A 25,247-nucleotide genomic window follows, 5' to 3' on the forward strand; every position below is an offset into this window, starting at 1 on the left:
CACAGAACAATAACATTAACCGGTTCTAAATGGTCCCAAAGTTTCTCTGTAGTTAGAATTGGTGCCAACAAATTACTTCGTTAAAATGCGGGGCCCATTTACAGAAGAATTACAAATAAATAAATAAATAAATAGATAGATAGACATTGTAACATACTAATGTATTCCTAGTATGTAATAAATATCACTAAAGGTATGAGTATTGGTTGGGGATTTAGATTTAACATAACATGTATGAATGTTAAAGTTAGATATTAGAAAATATGTCTATTATAACATTGCATGTATGCTAGTTATACATTTAATAGAATATGTATGTATGTAAAAAATAAATAAATAAATAAAACATAAGCAGAAATTATTTGCCCTAACATGAAAAACGTTGGCCCCAATATCCTGGCTTCTTTGTTGTGAGGATGGTGAAAACCCATAACAGACAGTAATCTGGCCAGAACAACAACACACTCACAGGACTTTTTCACTGAACACCAGATAATCCTATTCCCAAAGTCATACTGTATCTAGTGTTATTATGTTTATTGTTTGCTTAACTAAAAATCGGGTTTATGCGTCTAATATTGATTCCTGTAAAACTGATTGAGTTTAGCATGCAAACAAAGATTGATTCCATGTACATGGTTTTCCAAAATAATTTTTAAAAAAAATTAAACATGTAAATAAGTTACTGTAAAGTTTAATAATGCAAAAAAAGTATTCATCATGAAACATGACCGACTTCTTTATTAAGGCTATTGTCGCCAGATCTTTTGGAAGAGAAAGTATCCCCTCTAGTGGTGAGCTATATACAGATTCTTAATATTTGTTTTTACTGATTTTTTTCTTCAAAACAGTACAAAAACCAAAATACAATCACATTTTAAGAATTCAACTATTAGTATATAAAAAATACACTAAAACATTAACATTTTAGTTGTTTAAATAGTGTACATCATGAATTATATACATCAGACACACAGAGACTGTTAGCTTTGTGTGTGTGTGTCACCTACCTATTTGTTAAAAAGAGATGGAGGAGGTGGCAGCATTGACATTACTGAGTGGCAGAAGAAACGTGGTACTGCAGGGCAAAGTCACAACAACCATGGATGGACCTATATAAACCGCTGAAGTTCAACGGTAAGGCCAAATGGGATGCTTTTAATGATCAATTCGAATTAATCCCACAGTTGAGGGGTTGTACTGAGGGGAGAAGGCCCTCCAATTGGCAGCGAGCTTAACCAAGGACGCCTTACCCTCTGTTAACCTTAACACCAGAACAAAGACTTGACTATGGGGCATTAAGGTGCAGTGTTGTGGCTATGGACAGCCACGACACGTGTAGTCCCAGTGACTAGCAATCACCACCCTGCCCACCCCCCCAAAGCATACCACGCTGGCCCTTGGGAAACAGCACGGGCCCCTAACGAATTCCCAGCATGCCTGTCAGCAACCAATCACTGTACAGCCAGGGGAGTGGAGCTCCACTCCCTAGCAGTCAGCTCAGCCTTCGGAAGAGGCTCCCAGGGGCAGCCTGGCGGGAGCCAGGACCACATTGCCAGGTGACTACAACAGAGTCCAGCTCTTGTGGGGGACCGACCAAGGGAGCCAGCTCACCTCCTTGAACAACCCTGCAACGGCCAGCAATTCTCTGATCAGCCACTGCTCCAAACCAGCACAGCCCAAGTCCAAGTCCGAGCCAGCACCACCAAGGTTCCAGCAAGCCCAGCTCGGGCTGAACAGCGGAGAGCCTACAGCCCCAGCCAAGCCTCAGTCACCTGCCAGTGAAGACGCTGTTCTGGCAGCAGTGACCGCTGTCTGGTGCCGTAGCTGTGAGGGGTTTAGACCAGCTGAGGGATCTGTTGCTGGAATATCGCTACTGTTTCACCACCCAACCTGAGGAAGTGGGCCACACACACACCTGGTGCAACATGACAGACACAGGGGTAGACAACGCCAGTCAAACTGAGGCCCTGTCGATTGAATCGTAAGTGTTTTATTTGTTTGTCTGCAATTGCCTTGTTTTATAAATTACTAGACGGCTAACACGAGCTGTCTGGAGCTGTCGCCAAGGGCCAGCACGATTGTCACCAATACGCACCAAGGAGTGGTGACCGTGTTAGTATTACTGTGGGGCGGATATTTGTGTTTCTTGTTTGGGACTGCAAACAGTTGTTATTTACTCTGCGCAATATACATTGTTGTGTACTGCTGGGTCTTTTTTTTTTTTTTTTTTTTTTTTTACAATTCAGGGTTTTGTACAACTAAGCAACTAACTGCACCAGTAAGCCAAAAGCAAAGTGTTTAAATCAATAATGATAAAGAAATTATGGAAAAAAAAAATAATAATAATAATAATAATGGAGTGGAGTGCAAGAAAGACAACCTGGCTTCATGATGACAGTGAAACAAATGCCAGTTTGCCAGATAAAACAACAGTTATTTGTTGGGAATTCAACATTTCCTTTACATTATATCCAGTCTCACAGTAACAGTTCACAAGATAGAAGCAGGAGTTTGTCTGTTGTGACAGTAGTGAAAAAAGATGTACCAACAGACTTACCGATACGTTGCATGGAAGCTGGACAATGGGATCGAATTGTCAAACTGTTTGATTTGGGATATAATAAATCAGGCTGATTTTCAGAAGGCGCATTTTTAGAGAGAAAATAAGAGGTCGCAATGCATTTGCACAGAGAGGTTTTTTTTTTTACCACCTAATTATACGTCTCGATTTTCAGCAGGGGCTGGTTAATTTCTTCTACTCGCAATGCCCTTTGTGTCTCCTGCTTGTGACTGATTTAACTGAAACAATTGAATTTCAGGTTCACTAACAAGCCAATTAGTCAAATTTGAAGTCTGGATTTCCATTTAACCAGAAAACAACAAGGCAGCGCACATGTATTCGCATAAATTGGAAAAAAGAAAGGAAAAATACATTCTTAGCCACCCATGTTGAGCTTTTGCTTGATATTTTAGCACATAAAACTGTTACTGTCAGCAAAAAAAGGTCTGGAGCCACTGCTAAATTTAAAATATGGAAGGACAGAACTGAAAAAATAAACACAATTTCTTCCAAAAAAGGTCAAAATACAGAAGTCCAGTCAAGTTCTGTGTTATCATATAGAAATTCCTAGCACCTAATCTTGACACTATCGTAGCATCAAAGGGTATGAATACTTCTGAATGGACATTTTTGAAGTTTTGCTAAATTTTTAATTTTTTTAAAAATGCTGAAATTGCAGACATCTATTTCTTGTAACTTTCTCCTCATCCACAAAAGCACAACTTTTGCTACAAAAGATTTTTTCCTACAATTTGTTTTTGAGAATTTTCTAGAAATTATACATTTCCATTGGGGTATGTAAACTTTTGACTAGAATTGTATATACTGCACCAGAAAATTGTATCCGGGTTAGGAAAAAGACTGCCTCAGTGGCCCAACGGGCCAGTAGTTAAAAATCTAAATGTATAGCCCTGCATACTACTGTATATTATTTGTAATTAATGAAAAACTCTGAATAGTTATACTCAACAAGTATAAATTCAAACATCAACTTTTAACACCAACATTTTATTTGAGAAAAAATACATTTCATATTTTAAATAATGAAGTGACTAATGCAAATACGTAATTCAGAAATTTCAATTTCTAAAGTAATACATACACATATATTTGGTGATGTTAATAATGACCTTTGTGACACGTGAAACATGGTATTGGTATGAGTTACAAACACTTTGTGCTCACTTAAGGTCACTTAGTCAAAATATAGCTTTCTCATATGGACTTGTTCTACTTCCCTTGAGTACATTTTATAATTATGACAAACTTAAAATGATCAAAACATAATGAGAAAATGTCATTACAAATATTACTTCATGTGTCATTGTTGATTTCATTTAATTCTGGCATCACGCACTGACCTTGTTTTTGCTTAATTATATTATGCAGTAGTTTAAATAGGGTTACAAAATGAAGCAAGGAATGCGTCTTCCACAGAGGTTTATTAAACAACCAGGGGAAAGCACAACACACGTTGTTTTCTGTAACAGTGATCAGTATGGCTTAAGAGACCAAATGATGTAACGAAGAAGCCTATGTTGTGTGTGTGTGTGTGTTTTGTTTTCGCATGAATTAAAATTACAATTTCTAAACAAATAGTCCTAAGGCAAAGTGTATAATAACACATATTGTTGTCCCCTTTTTATGGTAATTTTCAATGGTTCTAAATGTTGCTCAAATACAGGAGTTTCATTATCAGAAGTACAGCGTATTGGTCATACTTTAGCCTGTGAGGACAACATCACTCAGAGAAGTCTGTTTAGTTTCAGAAGCTGCTGTACTTATCCCACTCTCTGAAACGCTTATAGCTATAGGTTCTCCACTTTGTGTTTTCGTTTCAACATTATGGCCATCACTGGGTTCTTCCTGAGAAATTGAAGTGTCTTCTATTGCTTCCTTAGATTCACCTAAAAATATTAAATATGATGATGCAAATATCCATCCATCATGCACTATATCCATACATAACTTGTTATCAGACACCAAAATGTTTGACATGTCTCTACACTCACTCCAGTACCCCTTGGGCACCACTTGCAGCTAAAGAGCTACCATACATTCAGTATTTTGTTCAAGTTGTGAAAAAAAAAAAAAAAATAAAATAAATTAAAAAAAAGAGGCATCCTGAAACTTGAAATTGTAATAAAGTCGGTTTAAATAACTAACCTTTGCTTTGTTGTTTGTTTTTTTGTTTTATTTTCTGTTTAGCAGATTCTGCTTCATGCTTTTCTCTCTGATCTTGTAGTTTCATGCAGACTTTTTTGTGTGTGAACCAGTGTTGCTTCTGACAATCTTGTGCACAATATATCACCTAGGAACAAAAAAAAAAAAAAATCAAATCAACCTTCTGCGGTCCAATGTCGGACCAGGTCCAACATTACAATTTTCCCTTTCCAGTCCGATGTCGGACCTTGTCCGGCATCATCAAAAAGACATCAAGCACAGGTCTCTAGTCGTTTTTTCTCCTTTCAATGGTCGAGTGAGACCAATAGGAGCCGAATGAAACCAGGGAAACAAAGGGTGCATCTCATAACCCCATGCACTACAGAAATAACACAGACATAACAAAGGAGATAGCTGCTTCTGCATCCAGGGTTCAAAGAATATCATAGACATTTGCAAAGAGTTTTGAGATGTTACAGTAATAAAATAAAGACTTGGATCGCATTATTGAGGAGTTTGGTGACAAAACGAGTGATCAGGAGAGGATTTCTATAAAGAGGTATGTGAAAAACACAGTGAACAAGGGGTGGGGCTTGGCTGGAGATACAGTACCGAGTGTCCTTTTGCAATTTAATGCCTTTTAAACCTGTTTTACTCTGAAAAAAAAATAATTGAACAGCACGTGTAAAATAAACAGCACGTGTGAAAATAAATTGAACCCGACGCACCTGACAAGCGCTGAATAAATGGACTGCAAAAGGGTTAAAAATAATTAGTATATTATTAATTATTCTTGTTGTCAACACCTCTTAGATTTTTACCTTACATCTGTCCTGCAACTCATACTGTCACATTCCAGGCATTTTTGCACATATAAAAGATACATAATACAGTACTAAAATATAATTATTCTAGTGTGTACTGTAAACTACATCATACTGGATTTCTTCTGTATTACTAAATATGTTTGTTTAAAAGATAATGGACAACAGCTTACCATTTTGCAGACAGAACACCTTTTATCAGCTCCCTTCTCGCCACAAGCCGTACAAAATTCAGCATCACTAAAACCAACCTGGCCGGTGATGGCTTGGGTGAGCACAGAGAGAGCGGTGGGATCATTGCCCTAGAACGAAGATATTTTGTCAGGGGATCTCAAATTCTACTCCTATTTGAATTTGACCACTGTGTTACACCCTTGCTATTATTCATCAAGGCTTTACGCAGGGTTTCTCCAGGTCTGTTTGGACGGTTTAAGGACCTTATTCTTAAAACTGTTCTTACATTTAAGATAACAAAATTACTGTCTGATTGGTAGCCCTTTAGATATGTAAAATAAATATTTAAGCTTTTTAAAATTAAGAGTACCATATGTGCTCGGAATAGCTCCCAGTTTCTTTATATTAGTGCCCAGTTTTACTGGCAAATGGTTAATAAGCACCCATGCTCTCCAAAGTGCCCCCCATTTCTTTTTCAATATCTTAATTATGTTACTTACAAGTCAAAAACTTTTGTTTCTTAACACACAATAAAACTAAACAAATATTACTGACACACACACACACACACACACACACACACACACACACACACACACACACTTATTCATTTGACCTTCAGGCAGTTTCCTTATTTTTACCATTACAGCAGTGTTTCATTTTACTCATACAGTGAGATTCTTCACTTATTTAAAATGCATAAAAGAATGTAAAAAGGTCTGGGAGGAGGAGGGTTTATTTAAACAATCTACTTATCTGAATGGGATTTAATTAGATCAACCTTTACAAAGGAGTACGCTTGTTTGCAACCCTCCTTGAGGGTTTCAACTAACCAATAACCATGTCCCTTCCAGGACAAGCCTGGCAAAATCACTACATTAAACATAATAGCATTTATGTAACTTATAGGAGGTTTTGAGATAAGTTCATGGCAAAATGATGTAGATTTTAGAACCATTTAGCTTTTAGACTGGGGAAAACGCTGTGTTTCTTACTGTCCATCCTGTCATGCACTCAAAGTAAAAAGGGGGTGAAATCGTACAGAAGATACCTGTGTAAAACTGATGTATGCTATATTTTAGGGATTGTTCTGCTAAATGCTAAGCTATAAGCATTTTACAAGAAAAGGGACGAGCACTGTGCGTGATACAATATATAGCTGGTCGCCAGTGACGATAAATGAAAACAATCTATAGCTGGCATTTGTTCAGCAGGCAAGTTATACTTTTTAAGTTTGGTATTTAAGGAACATGCATTATGATTAAGTTTGGTTGGTTGTTCATTCAGATGCACAACAGTTAGCATACCTATTCAATTAGGTCATGAGGATGGTGTGAGTGAAAAATTCTTAAGAGCAAATGCACACTTGATGGCATAACCACTCTCTGGAGTCACTTGACAAGTGTAAGTATTATTATTATTATTATTATTATTATTATTATTATTATTATTATTAGTAGTAGTAGTAAAATTGACTGACCGATAACCTGCTTGGAACGGAGACTTAAGTAAAGCTTTGTTTTGTCCAAGTCAGCTGCAGTTGGTGCTGATGCAATGCAAGCTTACTGTACATATCACAAGCAGTATCAATTACTGTATGTGTAAATAAAACATGTACTTTTATAAAATTTAAATTATAAAAATGTGATTATTGTTCTATATAACATATTTTTTAAATACATGTGAATGTTGTATTCCATTTATATGGATTACCTGTAAAATAATAGGATTTTCAATAAAATATAAACTAGTAACTATGGTGACATCAACAGTAAATTCTGATAATTAGTGCCATTGAAGATTCTGAACCTTCGAAGGTCAAAATGTACACTTCGTTGCAGCTCTAATCTTAAACATCTTAAGACTTTTCTTAAGATCTCCAAGAATACGGCCCCAGGACTTTAAACGCACATTGCTATGTACTGTATCAGAATGCTTTGCCAGAGAACCTATCGTTACATGCCCCGCCAACTTAGTAAGAGTACTGTCTCTTCAAAGTCCACACAAATCCACATGAAGATTAAGGAAATAATTACAGTAAATAATGCCTATGTGACATATTTTGCGGTACCATGCCAAGGCAACGTAGTACTTACAATCTCTACAGGAGCAACGCTCCTAACTAACTGCTGCAGAAGGGTGGCGTCGCAGTAAGGAAACTTCCTAATGCACTCTCTGATGAACTTCTCCTGGTAAGAAGGAAAACCATCTGTGTCTCTTCCTTTTAACAAACTGTTAGAAGATGTTTTTAAAAAAAAAAAAAAAGTTTAAAAGAAAAAATCTCACACTGCCTTACTCAATACAAACTAGCAATGGGGAGTTTTTGTGAACAAAAAAAAAAAGCATCCCCGGTAGCATAATCTAAGAGGCTTGTAAACAGGCTTTCAAAATGGAAACGTGAAGATGACTAAAAGGCTATATATCCAGAGGTTAAAAACGATGTGGCAGTGAAAAGGTTATTTTCTACTGGCTTTATTAAGAAAGTCATAGAATACAGCTTGCAATGACACATACTGCAAACTCTGAACTGGAATGATGAAAACATGGGTAACACTTTAAAATAATGTATGGAAATATATTGCAGTGTCAATGTTATAACCAGCGTTCCCTCTAAGGCTAAAATGCGCACATTTTTCGCAGTAACTGGCACCTTCGCCCTCAGTTTACTAACTTTCGCAAGTTTTTATCATAAATATCAACCACAATTGAGACTCCAGTCTCTTGAGGTAAACCTGTTATTTTGAGTCCATTCTTACAAAGCATTAACCTAAGCAGATTTGTGCCCGTCTTTCAGCTGATTCTCCGATTTCCCTCCGTAAAAATGCACGTCTCATTAGTGCAGAGCTCGCTCAGGAACAGGGTGGGCGAAGCAGACGTCTGGCGATTCTGCCTCGATAGAGGGTACTGCTTATGAACTTTATAGTTTTTAACTCGTCGTATAATTGAATATTAAAATATAAATATTAAAACTCTATTAAAATATAAATATTAAAACTCTGGTAAACATAAATACAAATCACAACTCACACTTTGACAGTTTTTTCAAAATGTAATTAAATACACATTTAAGTGTACAGTAATTGAAGACATACCATGTCCATTTTTTTTCTTTTCTTTTTTTTTTTTTTTTTAGAGTTTATGCATCATGTGACTTCACTCCATGTCTCTGCTGAGACTCAACATGGCGGCTGCACCAACGAAGAACAAAAAGCAACGTTTCAGTAAGACCGAGCTAAAAGAAAACTAATTATCTATGACTTTGATGCGATAGTATTCTTAAAGTAAGCAATTCGCATGATCATGTACCAGTCAGAACCATTAAGTATCATAATGCCAGTCGTAAACATGTAGAGAATAAGAAAGCAAATAAGACGGCAACAATGGCAAACCGCTGCATTCTTCTATCTGAAAAACTAAGACCTAATGATACTGCGCTCAAGGCAGAGCTTTCCTGAAGTAAGTAAGCTAGATTAATTGTGTATTTCATTATTGTTTAGTTTATTTCTTTACACGCTATCTGCCTTTAATGAAGCTATACAAATTAGCAATTTTAAACCATGAAACTATTTTTCTACCTATACAATCTTTAAAGGAAATTGATCACTTCACTGTGTAAAGGATGTAGTCACTACACTACACACCGTTGGTTTCATAAAGACGTTCTGTCTGGAGAAACGCCTCTTTTTAAATCTTGCAAATAACACTGCAGAATTAGGAAAGAAACAATTGCGAGGATTAATTATGCATTTACATTAAAAGGGGCAATATTTAAAATTACAATCAGGTAATACACAGCAATGAACCTGTTTTAGAGCAACGAGTAAGTCAACACACCTTTATCAGCATTTCATATTTTATCCTGGTTATTAGTATAATGCCAGTAAAACGCTAAACGTAATTTGTGGAGTACTGTACATAGGATTACTCTCACATGACATTGCTGGACTGTTACTAAACTTTCATATTTTTAATGTTATTGTAAATGCCAGCAATAAGCTAAACATGTCTTTTCAAAGCAACTTTATTTGTAGACTGAACTACTCTGTTAGTGGAAGACTGTGAATATGATTCATACAACTGTGCTGGACATTTGGTTTTCTGAACCGTTGTAATATAATTCTTTTCCTGCTTATTTTAATGCCAGCAATGAGCCAAGTGATGTCTATAAACATTATGACAGGTTTGAAGTGCCTTCGGGTGCTTTACTTACTACTACAGCAACAAGAGTCTGATTGGAAAAAAAAAAAAAAAAACTGTGGTAATATTTATTACATTTACTTATTTTAACTAGCAACATTATAGTTATGTTAAAATGCCATATTCAACTATTAATACATTGATAAAAAGCGGGAACAAATGGAAGTGACCATTTTTGAAACACAGAATTTGGTATTCCCAACAATGGAACAATTAGTAGCCCTAAAGATGGTTACAATTGAAGGCAGTGCAGACGCCGGTGTTTTATGCAGTAGTATAAAACCAATTTATGCAGGCCACCAGTTAATGATATGATAACAACTGATAGGGCTGCATAGGGTTAGAGGATGGTTCAAAATCAGAGGCAGAGCCACAATAAATGTATAGTTTAAATTTAAAGTAAACTGTAAAATTGTTGAGATACTAATATTGTTTCACAATTGTATAATGCAACACAAATATATTTAAAGGGTTAATGCGTGGCCGAAGGTTTCTCACTGATACTTTACCATTTCTCAGTCAAAACGGCAAGATTCTCAGTATCTAAAAAGCTCAGAGGGAACGCTGGTTATAACAATTATTCATAATAAATAAATATTATTGTGTAAGTCTGTTCTAACTGTTGTTAGAAATAGCTACACTTTTGCTGAAAAGTCCAATTGGTTAATAAACAGAGATCTGAGTTAACTAATCAGATCAATGTTGAAAAAGCAATACAGTGTAAAGTTGGACACAAACCTTTTAATAAGGCCATCAAGCTTATCCTCACGCTCCTTTAGGAAAGTAATACACTTCTGTAGAATGAAGCTGATGTAGTGCATTTTCATGGCCAGCACCTCATTCATGTCCCTCTGTTTAATGCACTTCTCACAGATCAGGTCCAGGACTCTATAGCATTTCCCCAGGGCAGCCACATCAGCCAGCAGAGCGCTCTCTCTCACCATCATTACAATCTGTGTAAACCAGGAAAGCAGCAAACAGTGCAAAACAAAAGAACTGAACTACTGTCCATGTGCCTTTAGACTTCACATGCCGAATTTCAAAAGGGAAGATAAGCACCTCCTACATAGCAAAGTCTAGGAAACCTATATACATCTTTTTCAGCATGTGTACTAACTTTTCAGACTGCAGAATCCAATTACACTACCTTCATGTAGGTGTATGGACTAAAATCTGGTGAACCCAGATTGAACAACTTTCTAAAGCAATTAATGGACTGGGAATGGGAAATGAGAAACCATTCTATTGAATGGTAACAAAAATCAGAACACCCTACCCCATTCTCAGTGTGACATTTGTGTGGGGGAATGCAGGATGCTTTTATTAGGGGGCTAACATTAGACTGATGAGTTTTGCTCTTGGCTAATGTGGTTGAGTTTTACACTTAGGAATAGGAATCTATGAATCGGTTTAACTAGAAATAATGCAGCTACACTGAAAGCTAGACTGGAATGGCCATTTTTGTGAACAAAAAACAAAACATCCCTGAAGAATAATGGAAGGGGAATGGCATATAGGAATGAATGGGTTATAAATATGTGAAAAAGACAGTATTATTGATATGTCCACAGGTTAAAACGACGTGACAGTAAAGCGGTTCAATTCTTAATAGAACACACTGGTAACTTAAATGAAGACGTAGAAGAAAACGTCACTGTACCCAATATTAAGAAAATAACCTGAGTACAGTCTCTACAGCCAAGAAATTTAAAGTCACCCAACCTCATTTAAAGTCACTAACACATTTAGAATGCAGGGTTACCTGCAATTGCGAAGTCAATATCTCAAATGGTGCTTAAGAAGATGTTAAATTACCAACAGTAAAGTTTTAGTTTTTTTGTGAGATTCCCACAACTTGACCTAAAGACCGCAGTGAAGGTGACATTAGATGTTAAACTCATTAAAGGCTTTTGGTATGTAGTCAGTCTACCTTTACAGGGTGCAGGTTAGCTGTCATGATGACTTTATGCAAGGGTCCAGCAAGCTTGGGGGGAAGCTTTGCCTCTTTATCAAGGCCTTGGGGTTTTGTATAATAATCCAGTCTTTCTCGGGGAAAGAAATTGTTGATAACTGTCACACAGTCATGCTGACCTGATTTAAAAAAAAAAAAAAAAAAAAAAAAAAAAAAAACATATATATATATATATATATATATATATATATATATATATATATATATATACACACACACACACACACACACACACACACACACATGTGTGTGTGTGTATATATATATATATATATATATATATATATATATATATATATATATATATAATATAAGAACATAAATATAAATTCTCAATACACCAGAAAACAAATTATTATAAACAAAATATACACGTAACCCTTCCTTTGGCAGAGAAAGTGAACAATACCAATTTAGATAGAGAAAAATATAATCCTCCATATTTACTCAGTTTTTTGTAAAAATTTCTTAGTAGAGCAGGCCTCTATCTCAGGCAAGGAATGAGGCCTATCCAGCAAACATAACAAGCTCTTTCAATCCCCCCTCTTATTTTTCAAAGCCAGGCTAAACTGCAAGAGTTAACCAGCTCAGTACAGCTTACCTACAAAGGCAGCCATCTGCGCAGCTGTCCGTCCAACAGAGTTCACTACATTTGGTTCAGCTCCAGCCTCCAGCATCATGCAAGTTATGTTTTTATTACCTAGGGTTTCACAAAGGAGGACCAAGTTCAACTGTAATACCTGAGGCATTAGGTTTGAAATGAATGTTTACATAAGGCTCCAAATACGACTGCTGCACCTTAATTGATTTATGGCAAAATAGACTGTGCAATATGTGGTTGTATTTTTAATTAAACATGATTTCAAACACATTGTTCTGCAGTATGTCTGTCTTGGACTTTAAGGCAACACAAAAGCTTTTGAGACTATGTTGGTAGCCATAAGCAAACCTGTTTACAACTAAAAATGCACCTGAAAACCCTGCAAACATAAGGGCAGTGTATCCATGGTCATGCTCATTGCAGTTTACATCAGCTCCATGTTGTAGTAACAATTTGCACATGTCCTCTTTCCCTTTGTAGGCGGCAAACATCAGTGGAGTCATCCCATGCTGGAAAATAAATTTGTTCATTATCATTTTTCCTTGTACATTCCAAAGTTGGCTGCACAGCATCATTCATACAATCTTTCTTTGCATTATGCTTTAAGATCCGAGGGGTAAGTTGTGTAGAACCATCGCAAGGTTCCACACAAGAACCTTAAATTTAAGAAACTCTTTCCAGATGAAGCCACATCAACTGCAGAATATGCATCTCTGTTTCACAGGCATATGAGAAACATACATCAGACCAAAAACCATTTCCATTTCACATGTACAAAAACAGCTGAGCATAATATGATCAGCTTGGTCCCACAAAGTTTTGTTGCAACAGTAAATACAAGCAGCATGAACACTATGGGGAGTCCAATTTATTTATACCCTGTCTGCTTTTTTAGATATCACATCTTTATATGGCTGACCCCAATGCAAAGAAATAGCAGGTCACCATGACCTGCAGTTAAAATATTTAGGTGGATAAATAGCCACAAACAGTTTAATTAAAATAGCAACGTTTGCAAAAAATAAAATCAGAAATGCTAGTTAGAGATGCAAGTCGGTTATGATTGGTTTTAAATTTTTCTTAAGTTTTTTTTTTTTTTTTTTTCAGCTGTTTTTGGACATCCAATCGGATTTCAGCAAAACTGAAATGAAATTTTAAAACCGAAAAACCAAACGATATCTGTACATCTTTACACCCATGTCATTTTTTTTTTTTTTAACTGTGACAAAAGCTCAATACAGTGTTACTGAATCACTTATATTAATCTATGATACAATTAGACACAATGTAGAAAAATAAATGTAATTATCTTTTAAAACACATTCAACTTTGTATTTATTGTTTTCCTGGTCGATCTTTAATCAGTGTAAACTATTAAAGTATTACAAACTACTGTATATAGATTTATTGGATGATTGCTTAACTATGTCTTGTTACTAACATATTCGTATTACAAGATTTAGTGTAAAAATATTAGAACAATAATTTCACATGGTCCCCTCCCCTCCCAAATAGCTGTTGTTGATTCTGACTCAGGAACTTCACATAAGGACTAGATAATTTTGTTCATTTCTAAACCTGAATATACATTACTATGATGTAATGCTGGGCTTTGTATTTCTATAGTAGCTGCTGTCAAAGTCAGACCAAGCAGAGTGGACAAGAACTGAACAAGGCTTTCTCATCTGATTGTGACAGGCCCATGGAGAGATCGGCAACAGCTGTTCCCAACAGAATTCTCAGAGTCCAATTCTTCTAGTAACCTCTTGTTATTATCATTCTACTTGAGTGCAATCTAATGGCTCTTACAGTCCTTGCCATATGCTTCAAGATATACTATAGATTTAAAAAGTATGTTATCGTTTTTATTGTGCTCTTTCATGGCTGACAGAAAAACGTTCGGACATTTGACAGTGTAACTCATTTATTTAGGACTTTTATAAAGATACCTGAGAGTCTAAAAAAATGTGATTATGAAATAAAAAAAACATGTTAGCAGATTACATCCCCAGTCAGAACTGGAGTGACCAGCATCATGAAAAGGAGGTTACCAGTACCTTCATTCACTATATGAATGCAAATGTATTTCGACTGGACGAAGATCTATTCAGGGATGCCAACTTATTTAGATAAGAAGCAGTCCGAGGAGGGTATAACACGCGAGAGAGCTCGCCTCCCCAAGCACAAGAAAACACTACTGTTTTTTCATTTTGTTGGTATGCCAGGGTATATCAGTGTGTATCAGCAAAGTGTAACCCATAATCATAATACAGCACAATCCGCCACATTACACACAATTGTGACAGGCCTCTGCCAAGCACACAAGAATTATGTTTACAATCAAAAGCCCCTTTCACACTGACACGCTCTACCCGGGTCAGGACCCGGTGTCATGTGGGTCGGGTACGTGATTTCACACTGCGTGACCTGGGTGACAGATGCAAGTGCACAATGCTTGTATCAATGCCCCGGAAGCAGCTTGTTACTGACGCTTCCACCCAAGCCTCTCTGGATTGAACTGTCGGCCCAAATGTTGATTAGAGCAAATGTTTCTACAAATTTGCTGCAATCTGGCTCATGCTGTGTCTCAATCAACAAAAATATGGCTAAACAGAATAAACAGAAATGTTCCTTGCAATAGTGAAACCTTCACCCTGGAGTGGCTGTTTGTAATTGCGTCGGCTCACAAACGGCAGTCGTGCATTTTGTCTCACTCTACCTGGGTCAAAAAGTGTCGACCCACATTCTGAGATGGGTCGCTGGGACCTGGGTCAAGCCAGGTATGACCCAGGTACGTGGTTTCACCTGGGTAAGAGTGCCACAGTGAAAGCTTGTACAGCAGTTATGACTCCATATTTATTTATTTTTTTTATAAATATGCTATGCAATAGAACTATAATAATTATAAAAATGAATTGGGTAGAAATAATTGTTTAATTTTTATTTCTCAAGCAGTTTTGAGGATTAAAGGTACCCTTAAGACTGTGTATCCAGTGATCTTGCAACAGTTTAACTGGAGAAATATTTAAAGAACGAGCTTGTGTAGCACCTGCTCATGTACTTTTATAATTGAGGCCATGGACTAAATTAAAATGGCTCGTCGTTGTTATTGGTATTATTGAAACAGCCTGGCTGGAACATTGTATGTGACAGTATTGCTTCCACTTTTTTCTGCCTCACCTCATCCAAACAATTGACACGGACACCTTTACATCCCAGCACTCTTGAAGCCTCCTGCACATTTCCTATTAAAGAAATAAAGTTAATTATATTTCTATCAAAATATATAGTTTAGCGTATTTAAATTCAACTATATATATATATATATAGTATATATATATATATATATATATATATATATATATATATATATATGAATTCGATATACCCGAGTACTCGTGGAACACATAAAAACAAAGTGAATTATGCTTGGACTGAGAAGACAGAATGTACTAGAAAGAAAGTACAGTATCTCACTCAAATAGCAGCAAAGCGCATACTCTGTACAGGTATATATACCTATATATAATTCTTCCTAGGCTGTACATCAGTGCCATTGTCCTGCATGTAGGGTTACATAAACTAAAAATTCGCTCTGAAAATTTAAGATAGCATAAACGTTGAGAGCTGCTTGCTGACTGTAAATGTTTAATGCACGTATTTTTAACAACACATATCTTAACAGATGGTATTGCACAGTAAAAGCATATAATTGTATGTAATTTTATTGAAAATGCCCCCATCTTACCTGTTGTAATAGCGTTTAATAACTCTCTCTCTTCATCGGTAAGATCTCCTTTTTTCGGAGGAGCCATAATTTTATGATTTTAAATATTACTTGAAGAACTATTCATAAAATTGTTATATACTGTATACAAAAATCTAACGTGTTTCTAAAACAAGGCAACTTCCCCGTGTCCCATCAGCTCACAAGCAACAGCAGCGTCTAACAGCTCGGAGAGTTAAGCCTTCCTCTGGTATGGTCCATTAGGCAACCAGAGAGGGGGTGGTAATGTATAATTGTTCAATTTTAGCATATACATACGGAGAATGAAAGAAGACATATGCGTTTTAAAAGTCTTACATAATTATATGTAACATACTACAGACAGTTTTTGTGAGTTATGTGTTTGACTTATTTGAGGTATAATCTGGCTATATAGAAAAACATCCCCATTTAGCCGTGGCCTTTTAAAGTCTCTTAGCTCAGTAGACTGAAGAGTAGTGTCCACGTGAATCTATCTGCTCTTGCCTCCTGTATTATCTTAAGTACGTCTTCTCAACAACGGCAACTACTGAGAGTTAAGTGTCGCATACCAAATTGTTACTGTTTGCTGGATATGCAGAGTTGTGTTAAGCTTGATGCTCAGAGGTATAGGTATTCTGCCCACAATACACATTTGTATGGTTTTATTTGGATAATGATAGTGGCTTTATTGTTGGACATGTTGTATAGTGTATATAATATTAACTGTTGATTACAGGACACTATAGGTGTACAACTATTACCAAAATACAGCAGTATTCTTCTTCTTCTTCTTCTTCTTCTTCTTCTTCTTCTTCTTCTGAGAAGAAAAAGAAAGAAGAGAAGAAAGAAAAAAGAAAAAGAAGAAGAAGAAAGGAGAAGGAAGAAAGAGAAAGAGAGGAGAAGAAAAAGTCATCTAAAGCAAGAACAGAAAGAAAAAGGGCGGGGAAGAAGTCTTCTTCTTTCTTCTTCTTCTTCTTCTTCTTCTTTTTCTTCTTCTTCTTCTTCTTCTTCTTGTCTTCTTCTTGAAGAAGAAGAAAGAAGAAGAGAGATGGAAGAGAAAAGAAGAAAGAGCAGAAAAAGAGAAGGCCCGAAGAAAGAACGAAGAAGAAAGCAAGAAAGACGACAAATAGAAAGGAGGAAGGGAAGGAGAGAGCTGGAAGAGATGAAGTCGAATGAAGCAAGAAGACAAGTTGTTTTTTTGTTCCACCGGGGGGTAGGACCAGGGTTACAAATGAGAAAAAAGACGGGGACAGACTAGTTTGGGGGTTGGAGAAGAGAAAGACCAGGGAGAGGAAGAAGAAAAACTCTGACACTCAAGAAGCGACATAAAGAAGAAGAGAATTTTAATTGAGAAATTGGTGTGTTAAGAGGAAAAAAAGAAAAGTTAAAATAGAAGAAGATAAGAGAAAAAGACAAAGAAAAAGGCAAAAAGAGAAGAAAAGGGCATAAGCAAAGGGAAGACGAAGGTTTTTTTTTTTTCTTCTTTTTCTTCTTCTTTTTCTTCTTTTTCTTCTCTTTGAAAGAGAGCCTCAAAAACTTAAAGAAAAGAGGACTGGTCACAAAGATTGCATGATTCAAAAGCGAAAAAAAAGAACCATACACCTTCGCAACGATTCGTGAAAAAGGGGGATAAGAAAAAGAAAAAATCTCAACAAAGTAGAAACAAAGAAAATGAAACTATATTGGGTTAAAGTTAAAATGCGAAGAAGAAAAAAGAAGAAAGAATCCTTTCTCTTTCTTTTTCTTTCTCTTTCTTTCTCTGAAGAAGAAGAAGAAGAAGAATGCCTAGGGAATGATACAGTGCATGGCTTTGCTGGGTCTTGTTCCAGTGTCTTGGTCTAACTTTTTTTGGTATAACTTGAGGCAGGGTGTGTGGTCCCCCATCCTGTCCATGTCTCTTTTCTGCCCTGTGATCACACCCAATCTTTGGTCTCTCTTTTTGAGACTGGAATACTCATTTAAAAACAATAACACTCTTTGCCACATAAATCTTTTTATTTTTAATTGTGAAATTGTGGTAAATTTGGTTCTTTCCTTGCTTTTCAGGAAGTTTATGAATAAGCAGCAGAAGACAGTGTTAACAGACCAGTAGTTCAAAACCAGGAAAAGGGGTATGTGCAGCTGTTGCTAAGCAACAGTTACCCTATTCCATTTTAGATGTTTCATGTTTGCTTAATTTGATATAACCAAACTGCATTTACCTGATCCAATAGCAAATTCGACTCCAACTGCTGATAACCTTAATATCATACCCATTAGCTGTCCAATACCTAGGTTTCACAGTGCGGGTTTGTTTCTATAATTGTATCCCCTTGAGCTTTATGTGGTTGTTTATGTGTTAGTCTGTTATGTGTTAGTCTGTGTAGTCTCCAGTTTAAGAGGAACAGAGTTAAACACACTATAGCTCTCTCGTAAATCAACACAGTAAGAGTAATGCTATACAACCACACAATATAAGAAAACCTTAAACCCTGTATTGTTACGTCTTTATCAGTCTCTATCACAAAGATATTTAATTACCCTCACAGAACCATTAGGGTTTCTTTTTATCTGACTTGAAAATTAATACATAGGGTTTTTCTGTGCCATAACGTTTTTACACCCATTGAAAATGTTAAAACTAGGCTCTGGGGCTGGCCACCATTTAATTGTAAAAATGTAACTTTGAAACACCAAACACTTAAGATGTATCACTGGCACTATCCATAATGGAAGAAAGACTATTCCAAGCACAACCATGGTACCATGTCTGTGGTTTATAGTAATGTAGAACAGTGTCTGTGACTGAATCCAGAAAATCATGGCAGTTATGCTGCCATTCATAGCTGAAATAAACAGCCTTTTGCCCATTGATCATTGTCCACACTGGTAACCTCTGTGCAAGATTATATAGTGTAAACAAATGAATATACTGCAACTGTATACTGTATATAGCATAACATTCACTAGCAAGTTTTTGAAGTTTGGTACTGCCTTGTTGTATCGGATGTTTACTGTATGTATGTATAACTGATGAAATAGCCTTAAATAATCCGTCACCTGTTCAAATGCAAAACCAGTTGCCTCCTTGTAAAGCATTAAATGGCTTAGACTTCAATGCAGTTGCAGCCTTATCTGCATAGTGTATGAGTCTGCCTGTCTAGCAGTATTTCTCAAAGCACAGAAACAGACCTCTGTAAAAGGTTGGGAGTTCAGTGTGTGTTCCTAAAGCATACTCGAACATATTAGAACTAGAAGTTCTGATATGTAAATAACTACTGGTATTGAATTCACTTCTTATAGCCTCACTTTTTTAACATTTGAAAAATTGCATTGCCTCTGCTTTCAACAGCAAGGAATGGAAAATGTCCTTCAAGGCACCATATTCACACAAAACAAACAGCATGTTATCAAGGGATAGGTGCTTCATATAGGTTTGTCACAAAGACAGCTGCAGTGGGTGACGTCAGACCAGAAACAGGAACCAGGAAATAAACAACAGAGAGGTGGAGTTTGGTGAAGCTGAGCGATTGTTACCGCTCAGCATTTAATAATTAAACAAGCAGAAAATAAAAGGTTGCAAGACAAACAAAACACAGGACACGGCACTTTCGCCAAAATAAAGAGAGGAAAGTAAACAGACTAACACTTAAACAAACAGTGGACTAACAGACAAACAAACACAGTGAGTCAAAACAATTATTTACTTTCATTTTTACTTTCTCCTCTCCACACCAGTTCTCCACTCACCGAACACCCAACCCAGAGTGAGTGAAAACATGCTGCTTTTATGCAACTGTACCGAGACTCGATTGCTAATCAATCATTCAATTGGAGTCGCGGTACAACTGCACGTGAATTAATAAAGTGCAATTACCCGTGATCACATATTATTACATTTTACCTGCACATGAAGTGCTGTGCAATCCTCGTGCCTAAATACAAATATACATTTTAAACAACTCGTGTTCCACAGACCCATTTATATCCCGTGTACCATTGACGATACACCAACATTAACACACAACACGTAACATATAACACTGAAATACACACAGGGGCGGGCAACATTGCCACAGGGCTTACTACTAATTAACATGATCTAGTTCCACAATGTCAAATATACCATGTGTTCTTTGTGAAATAAATACCACGGATTATTCTTGGATTCTACATATTCAGAAGTTAGAAACCACATGACTTGAGCAACTGACTGCCTGCGGGTCCTACAATTTCCAGCTGTAAAAGTTAACTTTTTGTATTGTAGTCGTGCATAGTGCTTCCTGCAAAATTAAAATATTGTAACTGCTTAGAATCGGTCGAGGGGACAAAATGAATTGGTGCTGAATAATAATACATATGTTACAGGAAAAAAAAAAAAACATTTCTATTTTTCAGCCTGCAATCATTTTTGTGCAGATGAAAAGGAGAAGTTTGAGGCTACAGGGTTTCGAGACACCATCATTCACCCGTTGCAAAGTTTCTAGATGTCACCGGATCGAGACTAGATTATCATCGCTATACAGACACCCTCTTTGCAAGAAGCATGCATCTCATCACATGTACTATACTTCTGTGAAGACTAGGAGCTGAAAGGGAATCATGTCCGATCCATACAAATCCTGAAATATCAATGTAGCAACACTGACCGATGCATTGAACTTTGTTGAGGCTTGGATTAGTTGCTGAGGGAAGGACAAAGAGATAATGAATATTAGTAACACAGGAAATCTGTTTAAGCACAGATATTTCATCATTACAATTTTGTATAGTTATACTAAGTTGTTTACCCCTGTGCACAACACATGCAGTGGGTTTTTTAATGTTTGCAAAACAGTTAATTGTCTCCATATGACCCCACACTGCTAGAAACTGTAAACCAGTTTTACCTGACAAGTCAATTCTTACTAATCCATCCATTCAAAGTTTTAGTTTAAGCTAACATTAGGATACCTTCCAGTGAAGGACAGTAGATTTTAGAGTGAGAGAGTGTTTCTCTAATAAGCATGAATATTACAATTTTTAGTGCAAGTTTGGCTTTGTAACGGACAGGTAATTGAGTGTAGCTTCCTAAACTAAATTTAAAATCGACTGACACATTGGTTGCAGTCAAGTATGAATGAGTTATTGGTAAAATGAAGTCCTCCTAAATGAAGTGCCCTTATAAATGTAGGTTACATATAGTATGGCAGATGTTTAATCATTCCAATGTATTGTATATTTTATTAGCCTCAACATTTAGTGTAACATCCCTACCACCCCTGCACCCTAAGTGGTATTTCTATAACAATGATATATCCCTGGAAAGGATGCTGATAACATCAAGTTCTCTTGACATTCCCGCTCAGTTATGAATTATGTTAAAAGTTCTGGATGTCTCCTAAACGTTTTGCTTTTAGCAGCTTTTTGAAGGGCTTTCTTTATGACATCCCAAAACACCGCCACTTCCATTATAGTGATTACTTCAAGTGTCACAGTATTTTTGTTTCAGTTGTCTCCTCATTTTATACATTTTAAAATCGGTAAAAGCAACTGTGGCAGAGCAAAGCTCTGCCCTTTTTAAATTGGCAGGGATGGGGTTAATTTCCTCTACCTGCCTGGGTTTATTATGTTCAGGTGGCTGGGGTTGATTAGGTTAATTAACGATCAATCAGCGCCCAGCCACCTGACATAAAAGGAGGCCTCTGCATCTCATTTGGGAGGAGGGAGTTGAGGAAGCAGGTTGGTTTGGGTTTGGGTTTGTTTGGGTTTGTTTGGGTTTGGGTTTGAAATTTTGAATCCAGTGAAGGCATTGCCCAGCCTGGAAACCTTGTTTTTGTAAGTTTGTTTTTGTATTGTTTTTTTTTTTTTGTGTTTAAATCCCTTTATTCTGCCATTGTGCACTTTTATTTTGTGTTATTTATAATAAAATTAGTATTTTTTTTTTTGAACTTCAGACTGTCTCTGGGCCTCTATCCACTCGCCAGCCTGCCACAGCAACCCTCCTCAATTCTTTGGATCCTTTGCAATAAACTGCCTCTCTCTGCTTTGCTTGAGCCCCTGGTGGGATTCACATCGACAATAGTGACAAGAACAAGATGACTGCTCACTGCGTCTTTACTGCAAGCGAGGATCACAGCACACTCTGCAGCTATGCTCAGGTGAGAGGAGGAGACACACTGCAGTGACAGCAATGGGTGGTTTAAAAGCACATTAGAGCTGCTAATACTGTCAAATCCTCTCTGTGGTGACTTTGTTGTAACAAGAGCTTTATTGTTTTAATATAATCTCTTGAGGATACTCCAAGAAAAGCTGTCTTCCCACACACTGAGACATTTTAAGGAAACCTGTGACCTACAGAAAACAGACACGTTAATATTGAACAGTTTTACTACCAGTTGCTGTCATTTTGGATGTCTGTGTAAAGCAATGATCCCCAATTTTCCACACTGGGCCACTTCAGATGATGACCATAAAGCCATGGGCTGGGCCTGAGCTTGTTGTAGAATACCACTCCCAAGTATAGTTTAGTTTACTCTGAGTATTATAATGACTAAACACTTATGAAAACAGTTGTTTTACAAAATAACCAGTTAAATGTTATCACTGAAACAGGCAAAACACCACAAATAAGTCATCAGTAAGTTACTAGGAAGCAGTTGTGTCTCAATCAGAAAATATATTGTGATAAACATTTAAACCCATTTTAATTGTTATGTTTAAAAATAAACGCTGAAGGGATTTATGTAATTCTAAATATCTGTTGTAAATGTCACGCAATCTGGCATACCAATTGCAGTTTTAGACAGTTTCAATTTGCTTTACATATGCGTGTTTGGAAGACTCGCCGCTTAATGTGAAAAGTGACAGAGGCGACCAGATGCAAGTCTTCTGGAGTCGGCTTGGTTTGATGTGGTGGCAATTGACAGGCACCGGTGAAGGTGGTTATCTATGATATGATTTTGTTGTTTTTATGTTAATAAAGCTGACCCAGAATTTACAGGGATTGGCTTTCATTACCTCTGCATTGTGAAGCTCAACCATTTCTAGCTGGAGCGATCCCTCATCCAGTGTAGAAAGCAGCTGCTTTGCTTTTGCAGTCCATGATCCGTTTGTAGAAACTGAAAATGGGTGACAAAGGAATAAAAGTAGCTCACTGGAGAGTTTGAAGTCTTTGAAACATGAAGCAAAGTTTTCAAATAGCTTTATCATTAATTTTATATTGTTTAATTTCTTAACCTGCTTTGGATAAAAGCATCTGCTAAATAATAATAACATTATGTGCGACAGGTTTTATTGTTCAAAGTTTAGGGAAATGGATGATCCTTCCAAACAGCAAGTCTGCTTGAAACACAGTCAGTTTGTCTCGAAAGGCAACTACAGCCTCATAAAGGTCACCAACAGTATGATCATGGCCTTGAAGTTTCAGGTTTAGCTGGTTTAGTTGTGCAGTGATATCACACAAGAAAGACACTTTTACCATTGCTGCTCTGTTATTTATAAACTCAAACAAGCCATGAGCCTGCTGGCTACAGTTTTAAATTGTTAAAAACAAACAAAAAAAAAAAAACACGACTCTCATTCTGAAGACGACATGCCCTCTCCAGTACTTAACCATTGCTTAACCAACACATCATTGTCTAGCAACAAATCGTCGTAAGTAGCTGACACATCTTCCAAGATGGCTGAAGAGTCGATGCTGAAAACTGGAGCTCCCTCGAATATAATTAACAAGTTTTCTTACTGAAGCCATTGAGGCTCCCCAGTTCCTCAAACAATTTTGTACGGAGCACGGTCTGGTGAATTAGGCAGTGAATATCAGTGTGCACAGCTACAGCAGAGGCAACTGCGCTCAGGATAAACCACCAAAGCTCCTCCCAGCCACGCCTCCCAATGCCATCAAAGAGCCCCTTCAGAGAGATCCCCTATGCACAGACATCTGTATCCACCCGCAGCCGCTCCCCGTCACCTCCGGCATCGTCACATACTCTAGTCTGTCCGGCCGGATGACTGGTTCACCACGGTGGACTTGCGGAACGCGGATTTTCACGTTCCCATTCGTCCACAGCACAGGAAATATCTCCACTTCGCCTTTCAAGGCAGCGTGTATGAGTTTTCCGTGCTGCCATTTGGCCTCTCTCTAGCTCCCTGTACGTTTTCAAAGTGCGTAGACGCTATCCTCACCCCCTTGCAGCTGCAAGGAGTCAGAGTGATGAATTACCTCGACGACTGGATGATCTGTTCACAGTCACAGGAGGGAGCGGTGGCCCACATGGCGCTAGTGACAGAGCATCTAGTGATGCTGGGCCTCTCCATTTACGACGCCAAGAGTCGGCTGACACTGGTGCAGTGCTTAACGTATGTGGGGCTCCGGCTGGACTCCACTATGATGGGCCCTTACCTGTCGGGTGACACCTAATTATTTAAGGGGTAACACCTAATTATTTTCACATGCGCCGTTTTAAATTCCCCCCCCCCCCCCCCCCAGAGTAAGACGGGTTTAAAAGGTATTTAAATCGCAAAAGGACACACAGTACTGCATCTCCAGCCAAGCCCCTCCCCTTGTTCGCTGTATGTTTCACATACCTCTTTATAGATGTAGATACTCTCCTGATCACTTGTTTTATCACAAAACTCCTCAATGCGATCCAAGTCATTATTTTATTACTATATCTCAAAGCTCTGCAAATGTCCGCGACAGCGAGTGGAAGCGACAGCGAGTGGGAGAAGTACAGGCGTACACGGAACTGCAAACGCAAGTCAAAAAGGAAGTTAGAAAGGCCAAGAGAGAAATAGAAATGAACATTGCTAAGGAAGCTAAAACCAATTCCAAAATGTTTTTCCAATATTACAACAGCAAGAGAACATTCAAAGAGGAGATTAAATGTTTAAGAGATACAAATGGCAAAATTGTAGAGGAAGAAAAAAAAATAGCAAATATGTTAAATGATTACTTTTCACAAGTTTTTACAAAGGAAGATACTGACAACATGCCCCACATGTCATCCAGTTCCTATCCAGTTTTAAATAACTTTAGCATAACTGAG

General features: G+C 37.2%; 1 protein-coding gene across 1 annotated transcript; it reads right to left on the minus strand.

The window, feature by feature from the left end:
- Positions 1 to 3,360: 3,360 nt before the first annotated feature.
- On the minus strand, positions 3,361 to 16,438 carry LOC121313590 (ankyrin repeat and MYND domain-containing protein 2-like). Its single transcript, XM_041246281.1, has 10 exons — positions 16,243 to 16,438; positions 15,675 to 15,739; positions 12,865 to 13,003; positions 12,495 to 12,593; positions 11,852 to 12,012; positions 10,660 to 10,874; positions 7,821 to 7,956; positions 5,724 to 5,852; positions 4,730 to 4,874; positions 3,361 to 4,470 (listed from the first exon to the last, which is right to left on the minus strand). Exons 1-10 carry the CDS (start codon positions 16,307 to 16,309, stop codon positions 4,286 to 4,288), a joined length of 1,341 nt encoding a protein of 446 aa, XP_041102215.1. The 5' UTR covers positions 16,310 to 16,438; the 3' UTR covers positions 3,361 to 4,285.
- Positions 16,439 to 25,247: the final 8,809 nt, after the last annotated feature.

The sequence above is a fragment of the Polyodon spathula genome, chromosome 3 (genome assembly GCF_017654505.1).
Source record: "Polyodon spathula isolate WHYD16114869_AA chromosome 3, ASM1765450v1, whole genome shotgun sequence".
Taxonomy (NCBI): domain Eukaryota; kingdom Metazoa; phylum Chordata; class Actinopteri; order Acipenseriformes; family Polyodontidae; genus Polyodon; species Polyodon spathula.